At 45.9% G+C, this 20,780-nt stretch overlaps 1 protein-coding gene across 1 annotated transcript in view; it reads left to right on the top strand.

Annotated features, from left to right (window-relative positions):
* Positions 1 to 20,780, top strand: part of LOC309566194 (all-trans-retinol 13,14-reductase-like) — a 43,944-nt gene that overhangs the window by 12,155 nt on the left and 11,009 nt on the right. The window contains exons 4-6 of the mRNA XM_082271285.1: positions 4,545 to 4,740; positions 13,341 to 13,535; positions 20,583 to 20,702. Of these exons, the coding sequence (XP_082127411.1) occupies positions 4,545 to 4,740; positions 13,341 to 13,535; positions 20,583 to 20,702 (511 nt within the window). The remainder of the gene's footprint in view (positions 1 to 4,544; positions 4,741 to 13,340; positions 13,536 to 20,582; positions 20,703 to 20,780) is intronic.

Below are 20,780 nucleotides of genomic sequence, written 5' to 3' on the forward strand. Positions count from 1 at the left end.
CGTTTTCCCAGAGAGGTAGCCGACAAGTGCTTGCAAACAAACAGTGTGGTTTATTAAATGGTGTTTTCTTCACCAGGCTGTATGCAGCAAAACATCCAAAATAAAATAAAACAGAAAATAAATCCTTGCCTCTGTGGGCGGCTACCTTCTCACAACTGGAACCTGCCTAAGTGTCTGTCTCCAACCTACCGTCGGGCAGACTTCCTTGTCCTACAGCGGACACTCAATAGTCCTTTTATAATAGCTTCACAGGGCAACACAGTCCTTTTGTTTCTTTCACATCAACAGTTCGTCTTCTCACCTTTGAGACGTATTCACCCTTGGTTACCGTCCCGGGCACACATCACTCCGGGGGGTCTTCTCCCAGGCCCACACATCCTGTCGGGAGGCACACGCTGACTGTCCTCCTGCTCCCAGCCCACATGGCTTCAGGATGCAGCCGTTTGTCTGCCTTCCTCTCCCAGCCCACACGGCGACAGGAGGCAGCAAACAATAGGAATTTCTCTGAACAAATTATAGAGCCTTAACTCCCTCATTCTGAACAGGTGAATGCCTTTCAACTTCCTGCTGGCTAGCTCTGTAGCCAACACCCTAAATTAATTAATGGACTTTCTAAATCAGGTGGAAATGTATCTCCTTCCTGTGACTACATTCCCAGATTTAGCTGACTTCCTGTTACAATATATATATATATATATATAAAACATACAGTATATACGACTTGTCCAATCAGCAGGTGGTGATGTTGACCAAGCTGTATTGTTTCCGCAGTGTAAGTTTAGGACTTGAAGGAAACACAGGCGCCACTCTAAGTGCAATAACTTGAAATTTTATTTGGATAAGACCACCGGAAAAGAGGGTACTCACAAACGTGATGAATAAAGGGCTCATAAAGACACTCCGGTAAGGATCAGGATGGCTAGAGCGGAAACGGTAGACAGGCTGTAGCGGTGAATGCCGCACTTTCTAGTCCCGGGGACACTCAAATGCCGGTCCATCGTCACTTCCGCAAGCGTGATTACGTCATGGCGCCGGCTTCCATGACGCTCTAGCCATCCTGATCCTTACCGGAGTGTCTTTATGAGCCCTTTATTCATCACTTTTGTGAGTACCCCCTTTTCCAGTGGTCTTATCCAAATAAAATTTCAAGTTATTGCACTTAGAGTGGCGCCTGTGTTTCCTTCTAGTTTGACTCCAAGCAAATCTTCTACTTGTCACTAGAGCTGCCTCAGGAGTGCACCTTGGGATTTTTATGGACCATTCTATGGACCTTGTTATACATGGACTTACGACTTGTCCTTTTTATTGATAATTATTCATTCTGGTCATTGTGTGTTTAGTAATACTGGTGAAGTCCCTGTTGATACTCTCATTCCCCGTTGTGCGCCAGCTGTTTTATTTTTAGTAGGTTTAGGACTTGGCTGTGATGGTTGGCAGGAGCGTTTGGATCCTATGACTTACAAATCCTTTGCCAGGATAAACAGTTTCAACTTCATAATTAGCTGCTCACCTGGATGTCAGCTTTAAAACCCAATCCCGAGTTGTGCAGATTTCTCCCTTGCAGCAACCCCGAGTCCTTTCTTTTTTTAAATCAATGTCATATACATAGCTTTTTTTCATGGATCTTCATTTTGGTCACCGATTTAATTGGTCCTCTTCCTCCTCCTCCTGCTTCAGCAGCAACTACTGAATACTCCAGATACAAGAATCTCTTAATGATCTGATGGCATTTCCTGCAACATTGTCTTGTGAGTCCAGCAGTGGCGGCTGGTGAAGTTTTAAGATGGGGGGGCGCAAGACCCCGCCCTTCCATTTTGATCCCTCCCATTTCTCAGAAGCCACACCCCTTATAGACTCCACCCATTTTGTCCCCTGTATTTTGCTTGCGTGAACCAATTCTCCCAATATATCACATATTAAGGGGTCTCTCAGTACTAGTATATCCCATAATAGGGAACAGGGGCCCTATTATGGGATATACTGTGAGAGACATACTATTATGGGATACATGGACTGAGAGTGGCACAAACCCCACAGTACAGACCCCTCCAGCACAAACCCGCACAAACAACTCAAGCACAAACCCCACAGTACATGCCCTCTAGCATAAACCCCACAGTACAGGCCCCTAGCACAAACCCCACAGTACATGCCCCCTTCAATATAGTGACCACCAGTATAAATGCCCCCTTTCAATGTAGTGACCAGCATACATGTCCCCAATGCAGTGACCAGTATACATGTCCCCAATGCAGAGCTATGTGTGCGTGCCTCCAATGCAGTGACCACCAGTATACATGTCCCCAATGCAGAGCTATGCGTGCGTGCCTCCAGTGCAGCCAGTAAACATGTCCCCAATGCAGAGCTATGCATGCTTGCCTCCAGTGCAGCCAGTAAACATGTCCCCAATGCAGAGCTATGCATGCTTGCCTCCAGTGCAGCCAGTAAACATGTCCCCAATGCAGAGCTATGCATGCGTGCCTCCAGTGCAGCCAGTAAACATGTCCCCAATGCAGAGCTATGCATGCGATGCGTGCCTCCAGTGCAGCCAGTATACATGTCCCCAATGCAGAGCTATGCATGCGTGCCTCCAGTGCAGCCAGTATACATGTCCCCAATGCAGAGCTATGCATGCGTGCCTCCAGTGCAGCCAGTATACATGTCCCCAATGCAGAGCTATGCGTGCGTGCCTCCAGTGCAGTCAGTATACATGTTCCCCAATGCAGAGCTATGCATGCATGCCTCCAGTGCAGCCAGTATACATGTCCCCAATGCAGAGCTATGCATGCGTGCCTCCAGTGCAGCCAGTATACATGTCCCCAATGCAGAGCTATGCATGCGTGCCTCCAGTGCAACCAGTATACATGTCCCCAATGCAGAGCTATGCATGCGTGCCTCCAGTGCAGCCAGTAAACATGTCCCCAATGCAGAGCTATGCATGCGATGCGTGCCTCCAGTGCAGTCAGTATACATGTTCCCCAATGCAGAGCTATGCGTGCATGCCTCCAGTGCAGCCAGTATACATGTCCCCAATGCAGAGCTATGCATGCGTGCCTCCAGTGCAGCCAGTAAACATGTCCCCAATGCAGAGCTATGCGTGCGTGCCTCCAGTGCAGCCAGTAAACATGTCCCCAATGCAGAGCTTTGCATGCGTGCCTCCAGTGCAGCCAGTAAACATGTTCCCAATGCAGAGCTATGCATGCTTGCCTCCAGTGCAGCCAGTAAACATGTCCCCAATGCAGAGCTATGCATGCTTGCCTCCAGTGCAGCCAGTAAACATGTCCCCAATGCAGAGCTATGCATGCTTGCCTCCAGTGCAGCCAGTAAACATGTCCCCAATGCAGAGCTATGCATGCTTGCCTCCAGTGCAGCCAGTAAACATGTCCCCAATGCAGAGCTATGCATTCGATGCGTGCCTCCAGTGCAGCCAGTATACATGTTCGGATGCTCCCCAATGCAGAGCTATGCGTGCGTGCCCGACTGAGAGCAGTGCACTTACCTGTGAGTCACGGCGGCTTCTCCCTCTCCTCTTCTTCGTTCGGCGGCGGGAAGGTGATCGGCGCTTCTCCCTCTTCTGCGGCGGGTGACCGGCGCGGGCTTCTTCTCCGGACTGGACTCCAGGTCTTCGGCGGCGGGAAGCTGACCGGGCGGTGACGGTGAGTGACTGATGCACGCACCGGCACCGCCCCCATTGCGACGTCAGCGGCGTCGCAATCGGATGTCCTGGATGATGATTAGTCCAGGCTGGAGACAAAAGTGAGGGTGTGCAAGCGCTGTGCCCCGTGCCCAGGTTACTCCCCCAGAAGGCACCCCCCCCCACCCCCAGCTTCCACATAGGCCGGCGGCGGCGAAGTTTGCGAACGCAATTTTTTTTTTTTTTGAAAACTTTATTGCTCATTTTGTCTTTTTTTTTTTCTTTTTTTAGGGGGGGGGGGGGGCGGCGCCCTGGCACCCCCTATGCACGGGCCGCCACTGGAGTCCAGTATGGTTTGATGACATAGCAGGAGTCAGATTGGGAAAGCGAGGGTAGCACTTTAAGCCAGTCTCGACAGCCTTTTGCTGAGTTGTCAGTCTTATATTATGAACTTGCAGACAGGAGGAAATAGCAGGGTGAGTAGAGAGAAAGCCTCACAATTGTTAATGCTCAGTCATTGTCCAATCAGCAGGCTGGTGTTTAGTCAGTGACCAAAAAGTATTGGCTAACTATAGTGGTGAAAAGTAGGGTCACTCACCCTTTGATATGTTGGTTGGCAGGTTGCATGGGTCAGATAATTACAAACATTTGAATAGGTAAAACAACTCATTTATATGCATTGATGTGTTCAGCTGTGTGCCTGAAATCCACTCATTTTAAAATGGTGTCTGAAAGAACTGTCTGTATTTCTTACAGTAGTAGCCCAGTGAAGGTTCAAAAGTGAAGTCTATTAAATGTCACAATGGATTTTTTGTATTAGACACTGATAAAAAAGGATTTTGTGAAAGATGGATGATGACGGTAAACCACTGCCAAAGTGGTAACAATTGTGTTATATTTCTGTTGTTAGACCTCAGTTCGCCATGTCCCCTTGGTGGCTGTGCTCAAGATGATGCCTCAGTGGCTTGCCCTGCTTCTGGTGAAGTCTGGTCTTCTCCATTGGCTTTCACCAGTATTTCGGCTTGCAGAGTCCACTCATCAGGAGGTGATCGGCAGGCTGACCAGTAATAAGGATCTGCAGACTATCTTCAGCTATCTCTTCTATGGTGAGTGATGGTGGCATTAAATTTATCAGTATGAGTCCATGCATGATCAGGAAAAGCAAACAATGGAAACAACTTTTACATTAATTGCAATGATAAAGCAATTATTCAGCCTTGTAGGTGTTAAAAGGGACTCCATTAGTCACTTAAAAAATCCAAATGAATATTCTCTGCAGTAAAGGAGTTGTTATATTCATGTCTTTGACAGCCCCTGTTCCCAAATTCTGCTTCAATGATGCAGCCTCCTGTTAGAATTTCCAGCATTCAACACTCCTGGGAGTGTCAGATGTCTGTGAACCCTGCCATGAGATGTGGTTCCATCCTTTGGCTCTTCTGTCTATCCTGTACAGCCAAGAAAATACTTCATTCTTAATTCCATTCTACCACCCATTGACCCCAAAGGGACCCCCAGTGGCAAGGTGGACTAACATTTACCCCAGGCCTGAGCCCATGGATAGTAATAGGGGATTGAAAAGCATTGGATGCCAGTTACTTTAGTATCTTTTTAAAGATTTTATTTAAAGATTTTAAACACATGAGAAGATTGGGGGTGCAGATACCCACACTTACAGATGCAACATTTACAGACTCCAGATCTGCTTGTACAGTGTAAAGGACCTTCACATGGAACAGCACACTCCAGCTGGTTTGCAGACTTTTCCATGCATCCTCCTAGGGCTCTGTGCATCCTCCTAGATGATTCACTTGGTTCCTGTGAGAAATCGGAATGTATAATTGGCACCCGGCTGCCCAGGTTGGGAGGGAAGGGGTTAATGCTTGTGTCACCTTCCCCTGGTGTTTGCAGGTTTTCCTTTTTAGTTCAGCTTCCTTTCTGTTTTATATAAAAAGAAGAGGCCAGGATCCTAGCATGGGGGCAGGGTTGAGGGGGACCAAGAACAAGGGGGACCAAGAGCAAGGGGAACCAAGAACAAGGGGAACCAAGAACAAATGGGAAAACAGAGAACGAGCTCGGGATGCCCACACTGAGACTTAGAATTATGTCTTAAGAAGCTTGTAGGAACATTGATCCATCAGCATACTCCCAAGGACATGAACTCCTTTGTTCAAACTATCTCCAGTTAGGACTCTTCACAAAGATGTTACACCCGTACAGGTAACCTGGGGCAGCCACAGTTGGGTTTAGTTAAGGAGAGGAGGTTGTTGCATGTTATACATGTTTTGCCAAAAGTCAGTAAAGTTATTTACTCTGCTCAAAGCCTGGTCTGAAGTTACTCAAGGGGTGGATGTAGGCAGGGCAGCCATCAGAAATGTTTGAGCCCCTTACACAGCTTTAGGCCTGGGCCCCTCCGAGCCTGACCACCAAGGGCCTGCACATGGGATATCCCACCAAACCCATACACCGGTCACCCCACCTGTATATATGTCAGCCCCCCTTACGCCTGTATATATGACAGCCCCCCCTCACACCTGTATATATGTCAACACCCCCTCACGCCTGTATATATTTCAACCCCTCACTCCTGTATATATGTCAGCCCCCTCACGCCTGTATATATGTCACCCCCTCACTCCTGTATATATGTCAGCACCCCCTCACACCCGTATATATGTCAGCCCCCCTCACACCCGTATATATGTCAGCCCCCCCTCAGACCCGTATATATGTCAGCCCCCCCTCAGACCCGTCTATATGTCACCACCCCCTCACACCTGTATATATGTCAGCACCCCCTCACACCTGTATATAGGTCAGTCCCTCCCTCACACCTGTACAGTAATCCCCCTCCATCGCGGTTCAGTTTTTGCGGTCCCGGTAATTCGCGTTTTTTTTGTAATGTTATTTTACTATATAAATCATTAAAAATGAAATATTTTTGTGTTTTCCACAGCTCTTGCTAAGTCTCTCAGTATCTTTTATGTGTTTAAATGAGTTTCTATTGTTTTAAAAGTGTGTTTAAAGACCTTAAAATGCTTTTACACGTACAGTGACAGTAAAAAAACATGCCTACAATGCATTTTAATAGGGTTTTTCTATTTCGCGGAATTTCACTTTTCGCGGCTGGGTCCGGAACGTAACCCCCGCAATGGAGGGGGGTTTACTGTATATATATCACCACCCCCTCACACCTGTATATATGTCACCACCCCCTCACACCTGTATATATGTCAGCCCCCCTCACACCTGTATATATGTCAGCCCCCCTCATACCTGTATATATGTCAGCCCCCCTCACTCCTGTATATATGTCAGCCCCCCTCACACCTGTATATATGTCAGCACCCCACATACACACAACTGTAAATAAACCCCCCCCACCCCCCCCCCTTTCCTTCACAGCCCCAAATTGTAAATGAGGTCTTCCTACCTAGTCCCAGCTCTTGTTTCCACAAAGCTGACACATTGCTGAGAAACAGAGGAGCTGCAGCCTATAACAGTACACAACACAGTACAAGCAGCACACACGAGGGGTGCACATGCAGAGTGTAGCCAGAGGTGGCAGTATTGAGCTTGATGTCTGAGCTCAATGACACAAAGTAGCAGAAGTTGCCAAGTTTGTTTCTGTAGTGCACAACATGGCTCCTATTCACCTGCTCCTGCCTTCTCCTGGCCTGGCCGGGCCCCTCGGGACCCTGGGCCCCTTACATTTGTATCCGCTGCCCCCCCCGCGTGTTGCCAGCCCTTGATGTAGGGTCCTGGCATCTCTCTCAACGGAACTAAGGTCTGAATAAGCACATTGAGGCCTGTGAAACATCACTACAACAAAAGGTTAATGTGCAAGGAAGTTGCTATGGGTAACCGGAAAGAAAAACAGCAACCAGTCGTGGCATTGTACTTGAATAGGTGACAGGATCTCCAGGAGGGAGAGGGTTCAGGTTCAGGGCAGACTACAGACCGTTCACCTCTCCAGGCCAAAGACTGGGGGGGGGGAAAGAGGGCCTAACAAACTTAGCCCCAAGTATTTATACTCTACCTAGAATGCATCACTGATAATAATCCTGCTAGTGGATGGCCAGAGGGAACATTCTGTAGTACCCTAGGGCTCTCTGTTGTCATGTTTCTCCCTGCCAGTCAATGCAGCTCAGAGCACATTTACAGCACTCTGTAAGGTATTCCCATGCGCATGCCCAGCCATTCAAACAACCGAACTTAGCAAACCCAGAAGGATGAGCGGGCGAAGACTGAAGCGCATGAGACCAGCTGGAGCGCTGACACTGCAGTACTGGAGGGCTTCATTTTTATTTTTTTAATCTTTTTATTGAATTAAAACATAACAACATACAAAATACAAAAGACAAACTACGGACAAGAATACAAAGTGCACTATTCAGATGATTAAAAATTACAGCTGATGCAAGGTCAAGGGGGGGATGCTGCTCACCATGTTAAAACAAAGAGTATACTATTTCCTATTCACCTTCCAACTTCTACTACCTTACACTCCATGAAAGGAGGTACAAGGGACAAAAGGACCACATAAACATTCAATTATCTGAGGGCATGCTTGAGGCCGTCATGGGGTTCCACCTATGCCATACTTTATCGTATTTTTTTGGGCATCCTCTATTCGTATACGTGTCTCTGTATAGGGGTAAGCTTTTGTTCCCAAGCTGTTTCCAAAAGGAGAGGGAAGGCGGGGAGGGTTGACTCCACTGCATCGTGGTGGATTTCCTGGCGTAAAAAAGGAGAAGCTGGTCAAAGTGTGCTCCGTTTTTGTTGGTGCCAGGGATTTAACCAATCCCAGTATACAGACCTCTATGGAGGGGCTAATGGAGAGAGATGTGACCAGATTTATTAAATCCAGAACCTCCACCCAGTAACAGGCCACATCCGGACAGGACCAAAAGACATGCAAGAAGTTCCCTGGAGAGCCACCACATCGCCAGCAGTTTGGCGAGTTGATTGGGTTCATCTTATGGAGTCTGTAGGGAGTAAAATAAGCCCTATGTTGTATTTTAAATCGGACGAAGCAAGCAGTCTCGCAATGAGACCAAAGTCTTGGAGGGCTTAATTTGCCAGGTAAGCCTGCCACATTGTGCTAACATTTGGTGCATACTAGCATATTATGGTGTAAACCTCCTGAGGGTCCATTAAAAAAAAATAAAAAAAAATATGTGGAGTTTAATTCTATTTTGAGAAAGTATTCTGTAATTTACAGTGCTTTGTGCTTTAGGGGAAAGGTCAGTCAGTTCCTTGCAGCCCATCTTGCCCTAAACTGATGAGCTATCCTAGTGCTATGTGTCAATTAATTTATCCTAATGAGTTTACTGATGTTCAGATTAGAATACTGATAAAACAATTAGTGAAGATAAGGAATGACACTTTGTTCCTTCCATCCAAGGGACAGTTTACTGATATTCTGATTACATGTCTGATAAACCAAATAATGCTGACACTGAAAAGTGATACATCACCTTCATTCCAAAGTACAGGGGTTTGGGGAGGGGTGTCACCTATAATGTAACAACTTATACAGAAAGCATGCTACAGCAATTCAATGTTACAAAATGTCACCATACTATAATAAAATATTATATTTTCCTTGAAGATACACAAAAACCTAAAGTAAATTCAACCTGGAACAAATATTCTTTACAAAAGTACTTTCTTAAAGAGGAAGTAAACCCGCTGCAAAAAAATATGGAAAAAAAAAACCTGTAATGGCAAAGGCACAATGAGCTAGTATGCATCACATACTAGCTCATTATGAAGAACTTACCTAAAAACGAAGCCCCCGCAGTGCCGACAGGACAGCCGACATGTTCGGCCGTCCTGCTTCCTGCATCGTGTCCTCCGGCCATCTGATTGGCGCGATTATATCACTCCCGGAATGCACGCAGGAGCCGCCGTTCATGGCACTGGGCTCTGAAGGAACGACACGGGTGGCCGTTCCTTCAGAGCCCATGCACCGATGACGTCATCGGCTGCATGCACTGTAAATATCTCCTAAACGGTGCAAGTTTAGGAGATATTTATAGCACCTATAGGTAAGCCTTAGGCTGGCCATACACAATACAATTTTCTTACGATTTTCTGAACAATTTTCTTGAAATTTACCTTCAACTATGTAGTGCAAAGGCCTGCCTAATTAGATACAAGTGAAAGTGTTGTTTAGCTTTGACCTCATATTTTGTGGTTTGTGGTAAATCTAACAGAAAATCGTACAACAAAAGTTGAACATGTATGGCCAGCCTTAATATAGGTAAATAGTAAATGTCAACAAAGTGGGTTTACAACCACTTTAAATACAATGTACTGTAGTTTATGGAACAATAACCAAATTTAGAAGGGTGTCCCCTCAGGCCAAGCAGAAGACTTTAAAAATAACATACAGCACAGAATACAAAGTGCAGTGGTCAGTTGTATTTTATATACAGATTTCAGGTCTCAGTGTATGCAACATACAGAGTGCAGAGGTGAGTAATATGTAATGTATAAAGTGCAGGGGTGAGGAGTATGTAACATACAGGGTGCAGGTGTATGTAAGGTACATAGTGCAAAGGACTGGTGTCCTCTCATCTTTATTTTTTTATATTTGAATGGTTCTTTTTCTGTGATAAATCTGGTCCTTAACATTATGTATATATTGCTCGAAGATGTGCACATTACTACCTGAAAATGTTTGCCTATTACCCTCCCAGTTTGGGGAGGTCTGGAGTTATCTTATGCTTTTTGTAACTAATTAACTGTAATTAAACATATTGAAATTAAAAAGTTGAACACGAGCCCAAGAACGTTTTTATTTTTCGACTTATAGGAGACCCCTGTCAGGTGTTTAGTTGCTGTCCCTGTTGGGGGCATTTTCATGTACATCCAGTTGTGCCTCCAGAAGAAGAAGGCATGTAGATTTGGCACCTGCTGCCGATTCAAACATGAATGCTCCAACTGTGGCGGGGCCCACCCCCGTCTCGCTGTTTCAAAGCAGGTAGTACTCTTTCCGGTGACACTGCGGGAAAAAGGCAAGACACCGGTGAGGGTGGACAGGATGGCTCCCTTTCTAAGTAGATATCCGGACCGGCTCGCTGCCCGGTTGTTAAAAGCCGGTTTATCGGAAGGTTTCGTGATTCCTTGCTACCTTTCTCAGATCCTGCCCTTGGCCGACAATTTGCGGTTGGCTCATTTGCCAACCTAATAAGTTCCGCTTGATACACCATCTTTCATTCCCGAAACGTGGGTCAGTCAACGATGCTATTGACCCTGAGACGTGTGCAGTGTCATATACCTCTTTGATGCGGCAGTCTTTTGGGTGCGGCATTACGGCAGGGGCTCCCTCATGGCTAAGACAGACATTGAGTCGGCCTTTCGCCTGTTGCAGGTCCACTCATGCAGTTTCATCTTTTGGGTTGCAGATGGTTGGGCGCCTTTTCCGTGGATGGCTGCCTTCCTATGGGTTGTTCCATATCTTGTGCCCTTTTTGAGACCTTTAGCTCTTTTGTCAAATGGGTGATTTGGAATGTGGTGGGGTTCAATTCGGTCCTCCATTACTTGGATGACTTTCTGTGCATTGGCCCTCCTTCTTCTAAGTTATATGGTGTACTGCTGGCAACTGTTCAACACATCGCTGAGCGTTTCGGTATTCCTCTTGCTGCTGACAAGACGGAAGGGCCCGACATCCTTGATTACGTTTTTGGGGATGGTCATTGATTCTCAGGCGATGGAATGTCCTCTGCTGGACGACAAGCTACTCACTCTCAAGGAAGAGGTTTGTCTGCTGTCTGGCAAGCATAAGATCCAGCTACAGGAGTTACAGTCTCTGTTGGGCAAGCTGAATTTCGCTTGCCACATTATGCCATTGGGCAGAGTCTTCTGCTGCCATGCCTGGGGTTTAAACCTCTAGACATTTTATTTGTTTAACTAGGGAACACATAGAAGACTTGTGGGTGTGGCACATTTTTTTGGAAACTTTTAATGGTCGGTTGCTCTTGATGGATGGGCTGGTCAGTAACTGTGATCTTGATTTTTACACTGACGCAGCCAGCTCCACCGGTTATGGAGCGTGTTTTGGTGGCCAGTGGAGCACGGAGCGCTGGCCCGCCGAATGGCTGGAGGCCGGTTTCTTGAAGAATATGGTTCTTCTTGAACATTTTCCGGTTCTGGTTGCCATAGAGTTATGGGGTGGGTCTTTTCGTGACAAGAAGGTTTGGCTCCACTGTGACAAACTGGGGGTTGTCCAAGTCATTTATTCGCTTTCTGGGTCCTCTCCGCCAGTGGTTTGACTCCTACGTCATCTTGTTTTGCGTTGTCTTCAACTGAATGTATTTTTGTATGCTGTTCATCTCTCGGGGGCGAAATATCTTGATTTACGTCATGGGCTCGGCCCTTCCCTCCTATACGCATGTTGCCCACTCATTGGGCCTGTTCAGTAGGTGCACCTGGAGGGAAGAGCCGAACCCATGATTTCACACAGCCATTGAGATCTGTGCAGGGGGGTGAGCAGACAAATGTGAATGTAATTACAAGCCCTTTTTATTTCCATTTTGTAAGTGTTTTTTAGATGGGGGCTTTTAATAAACTTTGTTCAAATGGAGAGTACTAGGTAGTTTGCCTTTGTACTTGCATGAGGTTCGCAGAGCAGTAAAAGGAGCTTGCAGAGCCGGATGCCAGGAGAGCAGAACGTAGCAGGAGATTGCTGGAGTGTCTATATACAAAGCTGATCGATCTCATCTGCGAGGTTAGGAGAAAAGGAGAAAATGGGACTTTGAAGGTACCCACCTATAACCCCGTGGAGAAAAAAAACTCAAGTGTTGGATAAAAAGTCTTTACATTTTATTGAAACATCATTAAAATGTTAACTACATAAAATCAATACATAGAACATATAAATCTTCCAATTGTAAAGCAATCTCTCTCCTAGGTAGTAAGAGAGAGAGAGAGAGAGAGAGAGAGAGAGAGAGAGATCTAAAGAAATACCTGTAGTATAAACATATGTCATTTATAAATATATCAAAATGAATGGATTTCACGGGTATCTCGGAGGATCACTACGCGTTTCGCTTGTAGCTTCTTCAGGGAATCCTGTCAATACCAGCTTCCAAAGGTAAGAAGGAGAGTATGGGGCATCTGGAGCCGTAGGATGGAAAAACAAAAGGGGGGGGGGCGGACCCGGACACACCTGTCCTGATCAGAAGGAGGGCCAAGAGCCCACACATCACAGATGTCCCTCTAGTGTCTCCAGAATTCAGGGGTCTCTACGAGCCAATAAAACCTATTTTGTAGGTGCTGATCCCTCATACAGCCCCCCTCCAAAGAGAAGGATCCAAGTGATGTCCAACTGTGGTCTTGCTGGATAGAGGTCTTGCTGCATAGAGGACACCTCCATGGTGGCAACAGTGCCTGAACACATATCTTAGAATAAGTCCAGAAAAAGTCCAGATACAGTGAAATGTCTAGAGCAGAAATGCTTTGTGATATCTAAATTTATTCTTTACGATGTTTGAGCCTTATGCACCTGAACAGGTCCCATCCCCCTCTATAGGGTTGTTGTTTTTTTCTGTTTTATGTTATTTTTCTTGTTTTTTATAACAGGCTTTAATGGCCCTGTCCCTGCGTGGGTAACTGTTGTATATTTTTTAAAATAAAAAGAGAATTTTCAAAAAAAAAAAAAAGAATGTTCATGTTCAACTTTAAACATTTTCCTTTACAGGTGTTCCTCCAAATGACTCCAGTTTCATGATCAATGCCCTTCTGATCCACCATTACAAAAGAGGTGCTTGGTACCCACGGGGAGGGAGCAGCGAAATCGCATTTCATATGATTCCCGTTATTGAGCGCGTTGGAGGAAGAGTGCTTGTACGGGCTCCAGTCTCACGGATCTTGCTGACTAACGGAAGAGCCACAGGTGAATGGAACAGGAAAGCAAAAAAAAAAAAAAAATGTATATAAAAAAATCACTGCGCTAAGTGCTTAAAACAATATATATTAACAACAGTCCTTGTAACAGTTCAGATTTAAAACAGTCCCACAGTGCTGTATTTCATAAAGTGCTTGTGCTCATAAGTTCAAAAAACGGTGCTCCACTTGACCAGTGCTCAAACCAAGTGCCCCACAAGTGCTCTATACCAAGTGCTCTAATTCCTCCATCCTAAGTATGAGATTTACAGTATCTCACAAAAGTGAGTACACCCCTCACATACTTGTAAATATTTTATTCTATCTTTTCATGTGACAACACTGAAGAAATGACACTTTGCTACAATGTAAAGTAGTGAGTGTATACCTTGCATAACAGTGTAAATTTACTGTCCCCTCCAAATAACTCAACACAAAGCCCTTAATGTCTAAACCGTTGGCAACAAAAGTGAGTACACCCCTAAGTGGAAATTTCCAAATTGGGCCCAAAGTGTCAATATTTTGTGTGTCCACCATTATTTTCCAGCACTGCCTTAACCCTCTTTGGCATGGAGTTCACCAGAGCTTCACAGGTTACCAGTGGAGTCCTCTTCCACTCCTCCATGATGACATCACAGAGCTGGTGGATGTTAGAGACCTTGCACTCCTCCACCTTCCGTTTGAGGATGCCCCACAGGAGACATGCTTGGCCAGTCCATCACCTTTACATCATCTTCCTTAGCAAGGCAGTGGTCATCTTAGAGGTGTGTTTGGGGTCAATATCACATTGGAATACTGCCCTGCAGCCCAGTCTCTGAAGGGAGGGGATCATGCTCTGCTTCAGTATGTCACAGTACATGTTGACATTCATGGTTCCCTCATTGAACTGTAGCTACCCAGTGCCAGCAGCACTCATGCAGCCCCAGACCATGACACTCCCACCACCATGCTTGACTGTAGACAATACACACTTTTCTTTGTACTCCTCACCTGGTTGCCACCACACACGCTTCTGAACCAAATACGTTTATCTTGGTCTCATCAGACCCAAGGACATGGTTCCAGTAATCCATGTCCTTAGTCTGCTTGTCTTCAGCAAACTGTTAGCGGGCTTTCTTGTGCATCATCTTTAGAAGAGGCTTTCTTCTGGGACGACAGCCATGCAGACCAATTTGATGCAGTGTGCGGCGTATGGTCTGAGAACTGACAGGCTGACCCCCCACCCCTTCAACCTCTGCAGCAATGCTGACAGCACTCATACGTCTTTTTCCCAAAGACAACTTCTGGATGACGCTGAGCACCTGCACTCAACTACTTTGGTAGACCATGGTGAGGCCTGTTCTGAGTGGAACCTGTCCTGTTAAAACCGCTGTATGGTCTTGGCCACTGTGCTGCAGCTCAGTTTCAGGGTCTTGGCAATCTTCCTATAGCCTAAGCCATCTTTATGTAGAGTAACAATTCTTTTTTTAGTTCTTTGCCATTAGGTGCCATGTTGAACTTTCAGTGACCAGTATGAGAGAGTGAGAGCGATAACTCCAAATTTAACACTCCTGCTCCCCATTCAGACCTGAGACCTTCTAATACTAGCGAGTCAGATGACACCAGGGAGGGAAAATGGCTAGTTGGGCCCAATTTGGACATGTTCACTTAGGGTTGTATTCACTTTTGTTGCCAGCGGTTTAGACATTAATGGCTGTGTGTTGCGTTATTTTGAGGGGACAGCAAATTTACACTGTTAGAGCCGGTTCACACTACCGCGACCAGAAAGTCACCCCATGAAGGAGCGACTTTTTAGCGCGACTTTGAAGAGACTTAAATGATAGGTGACTTTGTCTGTGGGTAATGCCTGGGTAATATTTTTCTTCTTCCTGGAAAGTCTGATCACAGTCGCTTGAAAATAGAGAAGGATCTGGCTTAGAGGCGACTCCCATTGAAGTCTATGTGCACAAGATAGAGGTCACCTTGAAGTAGTACAGGAACCTTTTCTGAAGTCGGAGCGACTTCAGTAGTGCATATTAAGACGGTTCTCATTCATTTACATTGAATTTGTAATGATAAGCGACTTGGGGCGACTTGAGGTCTCACAAGTCGGAGTAGTGTGAACCGGGTCTTATGCAAGCTGTCCACTCACTACTTTACATTGTAGCAAAGTGTCATTTCTTCAGTGCTGTCACATGAAAAGATATAATAAAATATTTACAAAAATGTGAGGGGTGTACTCACTTTTGTGAGATACTGCATATACCCTTGTATAAATCCTATACCTAAGATGGCAGAATTAGAGCTTCCTGATGACCTTTTGATTGGCTGAAAAGCGTTAAGGCTTGATTAGGTCATCGCGACAACACTTTCGCCCGTGTCACTTAAGGAACCGTGGAGAACCGCAATTTGCAGCATCCATTGGACGCTAGCCAGGATATCCCTAGTTTGACACGTGCTATATACACCGGGTGCCAGAAATAGGCAGCACACAATGTAAGTGTACCAATGTTTATTTTTTTTGTCAAATAAATCTTACGGTTTTACGCTATGCGCCGGTTCACACTGGCACGAGGCTACTTTCAGGGGAGACCTCCAAGATCGCGGTGCGAGCAGCGCGCCGCGACCTCGGAGTGGCCGCCACAGACTTCATAACATTGAAGTCTATGGCGGTCGCCTCCTGGTCGCCCCAAAGAAGCTCCGGACCCTTTTTCTAGGTCGGAGCGACTTGTGTCGCTCCTATTAGAACAGGTCCTTAGCTTCCCTATGGGAGGCGACCTGCGGCGACCTGTGAGGCGACCAGGTCGCCTCACAGGTCGCCCTAGTGTGAACCGGGGCTATGAGGTTTCATTCTATCCTTTATCTTCCCCTATTCACATCTGAGGATTAATCCATTGTGAGACCTGCCAGCAGAAACATCACCTAGGGGTAATTTCCACACCAAGCGCAAGTGACCACGCTAGAAAGAGGTGGTCAATGTCCAGGGTGTGTGTACATCTATTGGGGCACTTGGTCGCACAAGTCAAGTGGGGCACCGCTTTTTTTTTTTTAACTCATGAGCTTAAACTGCTGTTGTTAATATATATATTTTTTAACAATTAGCGCAGTTTTTTTTATATGTTTTTTATAAGTATTGTATTTGAGCTTCTGTTAGCATTGCAGCTGGTAAAATACTGTTTGCACATTTATTTTAAATCAACTTTTCTCTCTGTGGCGGTGAGATATATTTTCATTAAAAAAAATAATGGCAGGTGCCACGAATCGGGATTTTGTCAAAGTTGTCAATGTTGTCAATGTCACATTCTTAAAAGTGGACCTTTCAGTACCTTTAAAATTTTGTATTAAAACATTCCTAACATGTCACAATATGCAGCAACAGTATACATTTTCAATATGTTTTAGAGCAGCTCTAGCCACTTGCTGACCAGTCACGTACCTGGTACATCACTAGACTTCAAGTGGTTTTCCCGGATGAGGCCTGCAGCTGCCGTTTTTTACAGCCAGCGGTCAGCTCTTTTTAAAAAGCAATCCAAGTGGCTAACTAGCCGCTGGATTGCTTCTTCAAGCAGCTAGAAGAGACGTCTCAGCCTTTACCGGCATCTTCCATCCCACCGGGAATCCAAATAGACCAGCCGGCACTTCCGCCGGTTGATCAGAGAGTCGAACAAATACCAGATCTGCTTTGTTCAGCTCTTGACTATGGCAACCCGAAAGCGATGACCTGACATCACTTTACGTTTACCCAAATGTCAACAGCGCCATTTTTAAAAATCAGAAACATTCAAACACAGTGATGTTGGTGTGTTCAAATGCTTTTAGGGGCAAAGGAGGGGTTTGGGGACTTACAGACCCCAGATCTCTCCATAAAGAGTACTTGTCACAAGACTTTTGCTTTCACAAAGGATGTTTACATTCTTTGTGACAGCAATAAAAATAATAAAAAAAAAACAGAAGTAAAATGACAGCGTAAAAAATAAATAAATAAAATTCAAATAATTCCAAAAAATGCAAAGTGTACCCAACCCCCCCACAAACATCAGGTCATGGGCAGTAATTCTAGCACCAGACCTCCTGTGTAAATCTAAAGTGGTAACCTGTAAAGACTTTTAAAACGTCGCCTATGGACAGTAAAATTTACATCACCTTTGCACAGGTGTAAGCAATTTAAAGTGTGACATGTTTGGTATTTATTTACTAGGCGTAACATCATCTTTTGTATTTCACCACAAATTTGGGTTATATATTGTGTTTTTATGCATTAGAGCAGAAGGTTTTTTTATCCTAATGTATTCTATGCATTAAGATAAAAAGCCTCCTGTTGCAGCAGCCCCCCTAATACTTACCTGATGTCCCTCTCTGTACAGCGATGTCCATGAGTGTCTCAGCTGTCCGAGATTCTCCCTGAGACACCCTGAGAGGCTGAGACACAAAGTCTGCTAGCTAATCAAGGGAGAGAGAGGGCAGGGCTGGGTCAGGGCTCCATGTCTCAATGGACACAGGGAACTGTGACTCAGCTCGGGTGCCCCCATAGCAAGCTGCTTGCTGTGGGGGCACTGAACAGGAGGGAGGGGCCAGGATCCCTGAAGAGGGACCTGCAAAGTGGAGGATTTTGGCTGCTCTGTGCAAAACCAACTGCACAGAGGAGGTAAGTATACCATGTTTGATATTTTTATAGGAAAAAAACTAGACTTTACAATCACTTTAAAAATAATTTTATTTTTTTTCCCCATAAAATTGTGTTTAAAAAACCGCTGCGCAATACCGTGTGACATAGAAAATTACAAAACCCACCATTTTATTCTCTAGGGCCTCTGCTTTAAAAAATATCTAATGTTTAGGGGCTCTGAGTAATATTCTAGCAAACACGCTTGTTTACATGTAAACAAAAAGTGCCAGAAAAGGCCTGGTCTTCAAGGGGCTAATCTAGTTACTTAGCCTAGGCTGAGATGATGCTATCAGTCTGCTGCATACCAGTGATCACTCAGCATGTGTATTGTAACCCTATTGCAAGTTGAAATGTAAAGCCCCGTACACACGTAGCGATTGTCGGCCGAACGATCAGCCGATTGTCGGCTTGTTAGTATGATGCTTCCGACAACCGACAGCGACTTTTCGGCCGAACAGAATCTGTTGTGCAGGCATTAAAATTTTTGTTGGCCAACACCAGAACGGCCGATTGTTCGTCAGTCAGTACAGAATTCGGCCGACAAACAGCCGATTATCAAGACTGGGCATGCTCAGAAAAGAAAAAACACACGGAAAGTTAACCATCACATGACATCACTTCTGCAGTCGGCTGTTGTTGGCCGACAAAATTCATGTGCAGTCTTTTGCAGTTTTCAGCCGACAGGACAGCACCGGACAAAAGACGGCCGATCGTTCGGCCGACATTCGGTACGTGTGTACGGGGCTTTAGAGCTGCTGAACTGTGTCATACATTTGTGAACACAGCCAAGAACTTAATAGGCATAAGGTTTTTACATGGTTGAATGGTGCGCTGTGAACCCACGGTTCCCCCCGGGTTGCGCAGGGGATAGATTTGCTGCTCTATTGACAGAAGGAGCTTTCCAGGTCTCACACTTCTGTGAGGGCCACGAGTGGGTGTCTCTCTCCCAGCTGACGTCGATAACGGGACGCTTTCGCTTGACTCGGTGGCAGGCATTACAGCTTCTCCACTTTCTGCGTGGACTGGGGCCCCCGACGCGGTTCGGAAGAGACCACACCCCGCTGGAGCAAGTACTGGTAACGAGGGGAGCACTGCCCCATGCCCTCTCGCAGATGTATGAACTCCTCTCCATGCCGCCAGAGGACTTTGTCCTTCCGGGCATTGCCAAATGGGAAGGAGAGCTTCAGAAGACATTTACTGACTCGGAGAGGCGCAACATTATCAGATTTTCTCTTAAGTCTTCGATCTGCACCCGCATCCAGGAATGCAACTACAAAATCCTCATGCACTGGTACTATACTCCAGACAAATTGAGCCGTATCTTCCCGGAGGCGACTGATAGGTGTTGGCGTTGTCTGCGGGATAGAGGCACCCTGTCCCACGTTTTCTGGAACTGCCCCCTGATCCGGGGCTTCTGGTCGGAGGTCCGTAGGATCTCCCAGCTGATGACGGAACGCATCATCCCGGATGATCCGGCCTTCTTCTTGTTGCACTGCACTGGCATTGCCCCTAAGCGCTACAAGCGCTCGGTGCTTAGGCACCTGACAGATGCAGCTAAATCCTGTGTAGCCCTCTGTTGGAAGAGCACGTCGCCCCCGACGGTCTCTCTCTGGCTGCGTAGAGTCAAATGGCTTAATGAGCTGGAGGACCTGGTTCTTACGGCTCAGGGTAGGAGGGAGCAATACTCCAAAACCTGGGCATGCTGGAACTCTTTTGTCATGTCTGCGGAGGGCGTGGCCCTGGGCGGGGTCTCTGATTCGCCCACGGACTGACCTGTGCGGGGGTCACCTGCGCGGGACGACTCTAACCGTTTCCTACTGGCCGAGCTTCCTCTTCGCCACCACCCGCTACTGAGCATATCTACTCCATTCCCTCCTCTGCTCCCCTGTTGTCTCCTATACCTTCCTGGCCTCCCCCCCCGTGTCCCACCCGCCCTCCCTACCTGATCTGGACTTTCCCTGATCGTCTCTGTCTGGTACTTATGAAGTGGTTACCCCTGTTGCATACGTGTGCATCACTTCCTTTTACATGTCACTTACCCCATGGTTTGCTATCATGAGATTTACTGTTACACCAGTTGATACCGTTTCATTTTTTTCCTTTTTTCTTTGTATGGAGCTCTAATTATATGTTATTGGTCTGACAAAGTGGTTGTTGACGCTAACCTTAGATGCTTCATGTACTCTACATTTTGGACTTGTGTTCTAATGCATATTCTGTGTGATGGCTGTATTACGCTTGATTAATAAAAGAAATTTGAAAAAAAAAAGAATGGTGCGCTGTGATGGTGCCAAAGATGACTCTATCCTTTTGGAAAGGAAAGCAGATGAAGTTCTTGTACTGTGGTTTTTGTAAAAAGTTTTTGTAAAAGGTAATTAATACCTGGAAGTTTTTGCTTTATTTCATTATTAGGTGTGGCTATACAGAGAAAACAAGGAGAGGTATGCATTAATGCACCAATCATTATATCAGATGCTGGCATCTTCAACACTTACAATCGACTCCTGCCACCAGAAATTAAAGCAGTACCAGGTAATGGAGACCAAAAAACATTTTTATAAATACCCCATCATTCTCTTGTTTCCATTACCGTGGTATCCTCTGTCTTCC

Source organism: Pelophylax lessonae (assembly GCF_965119305.1).
Source record: "Pelophylax lessonae genome assembly, chromosome: 11".
In the NCBI taxonomy this organism is placed as follows: domain Eukaryota; kingdom Metazoa; phylum Chordata; class Amphibia; order Anura; family Ranidae; genus Pelophylax; species Pelophylax lessonae.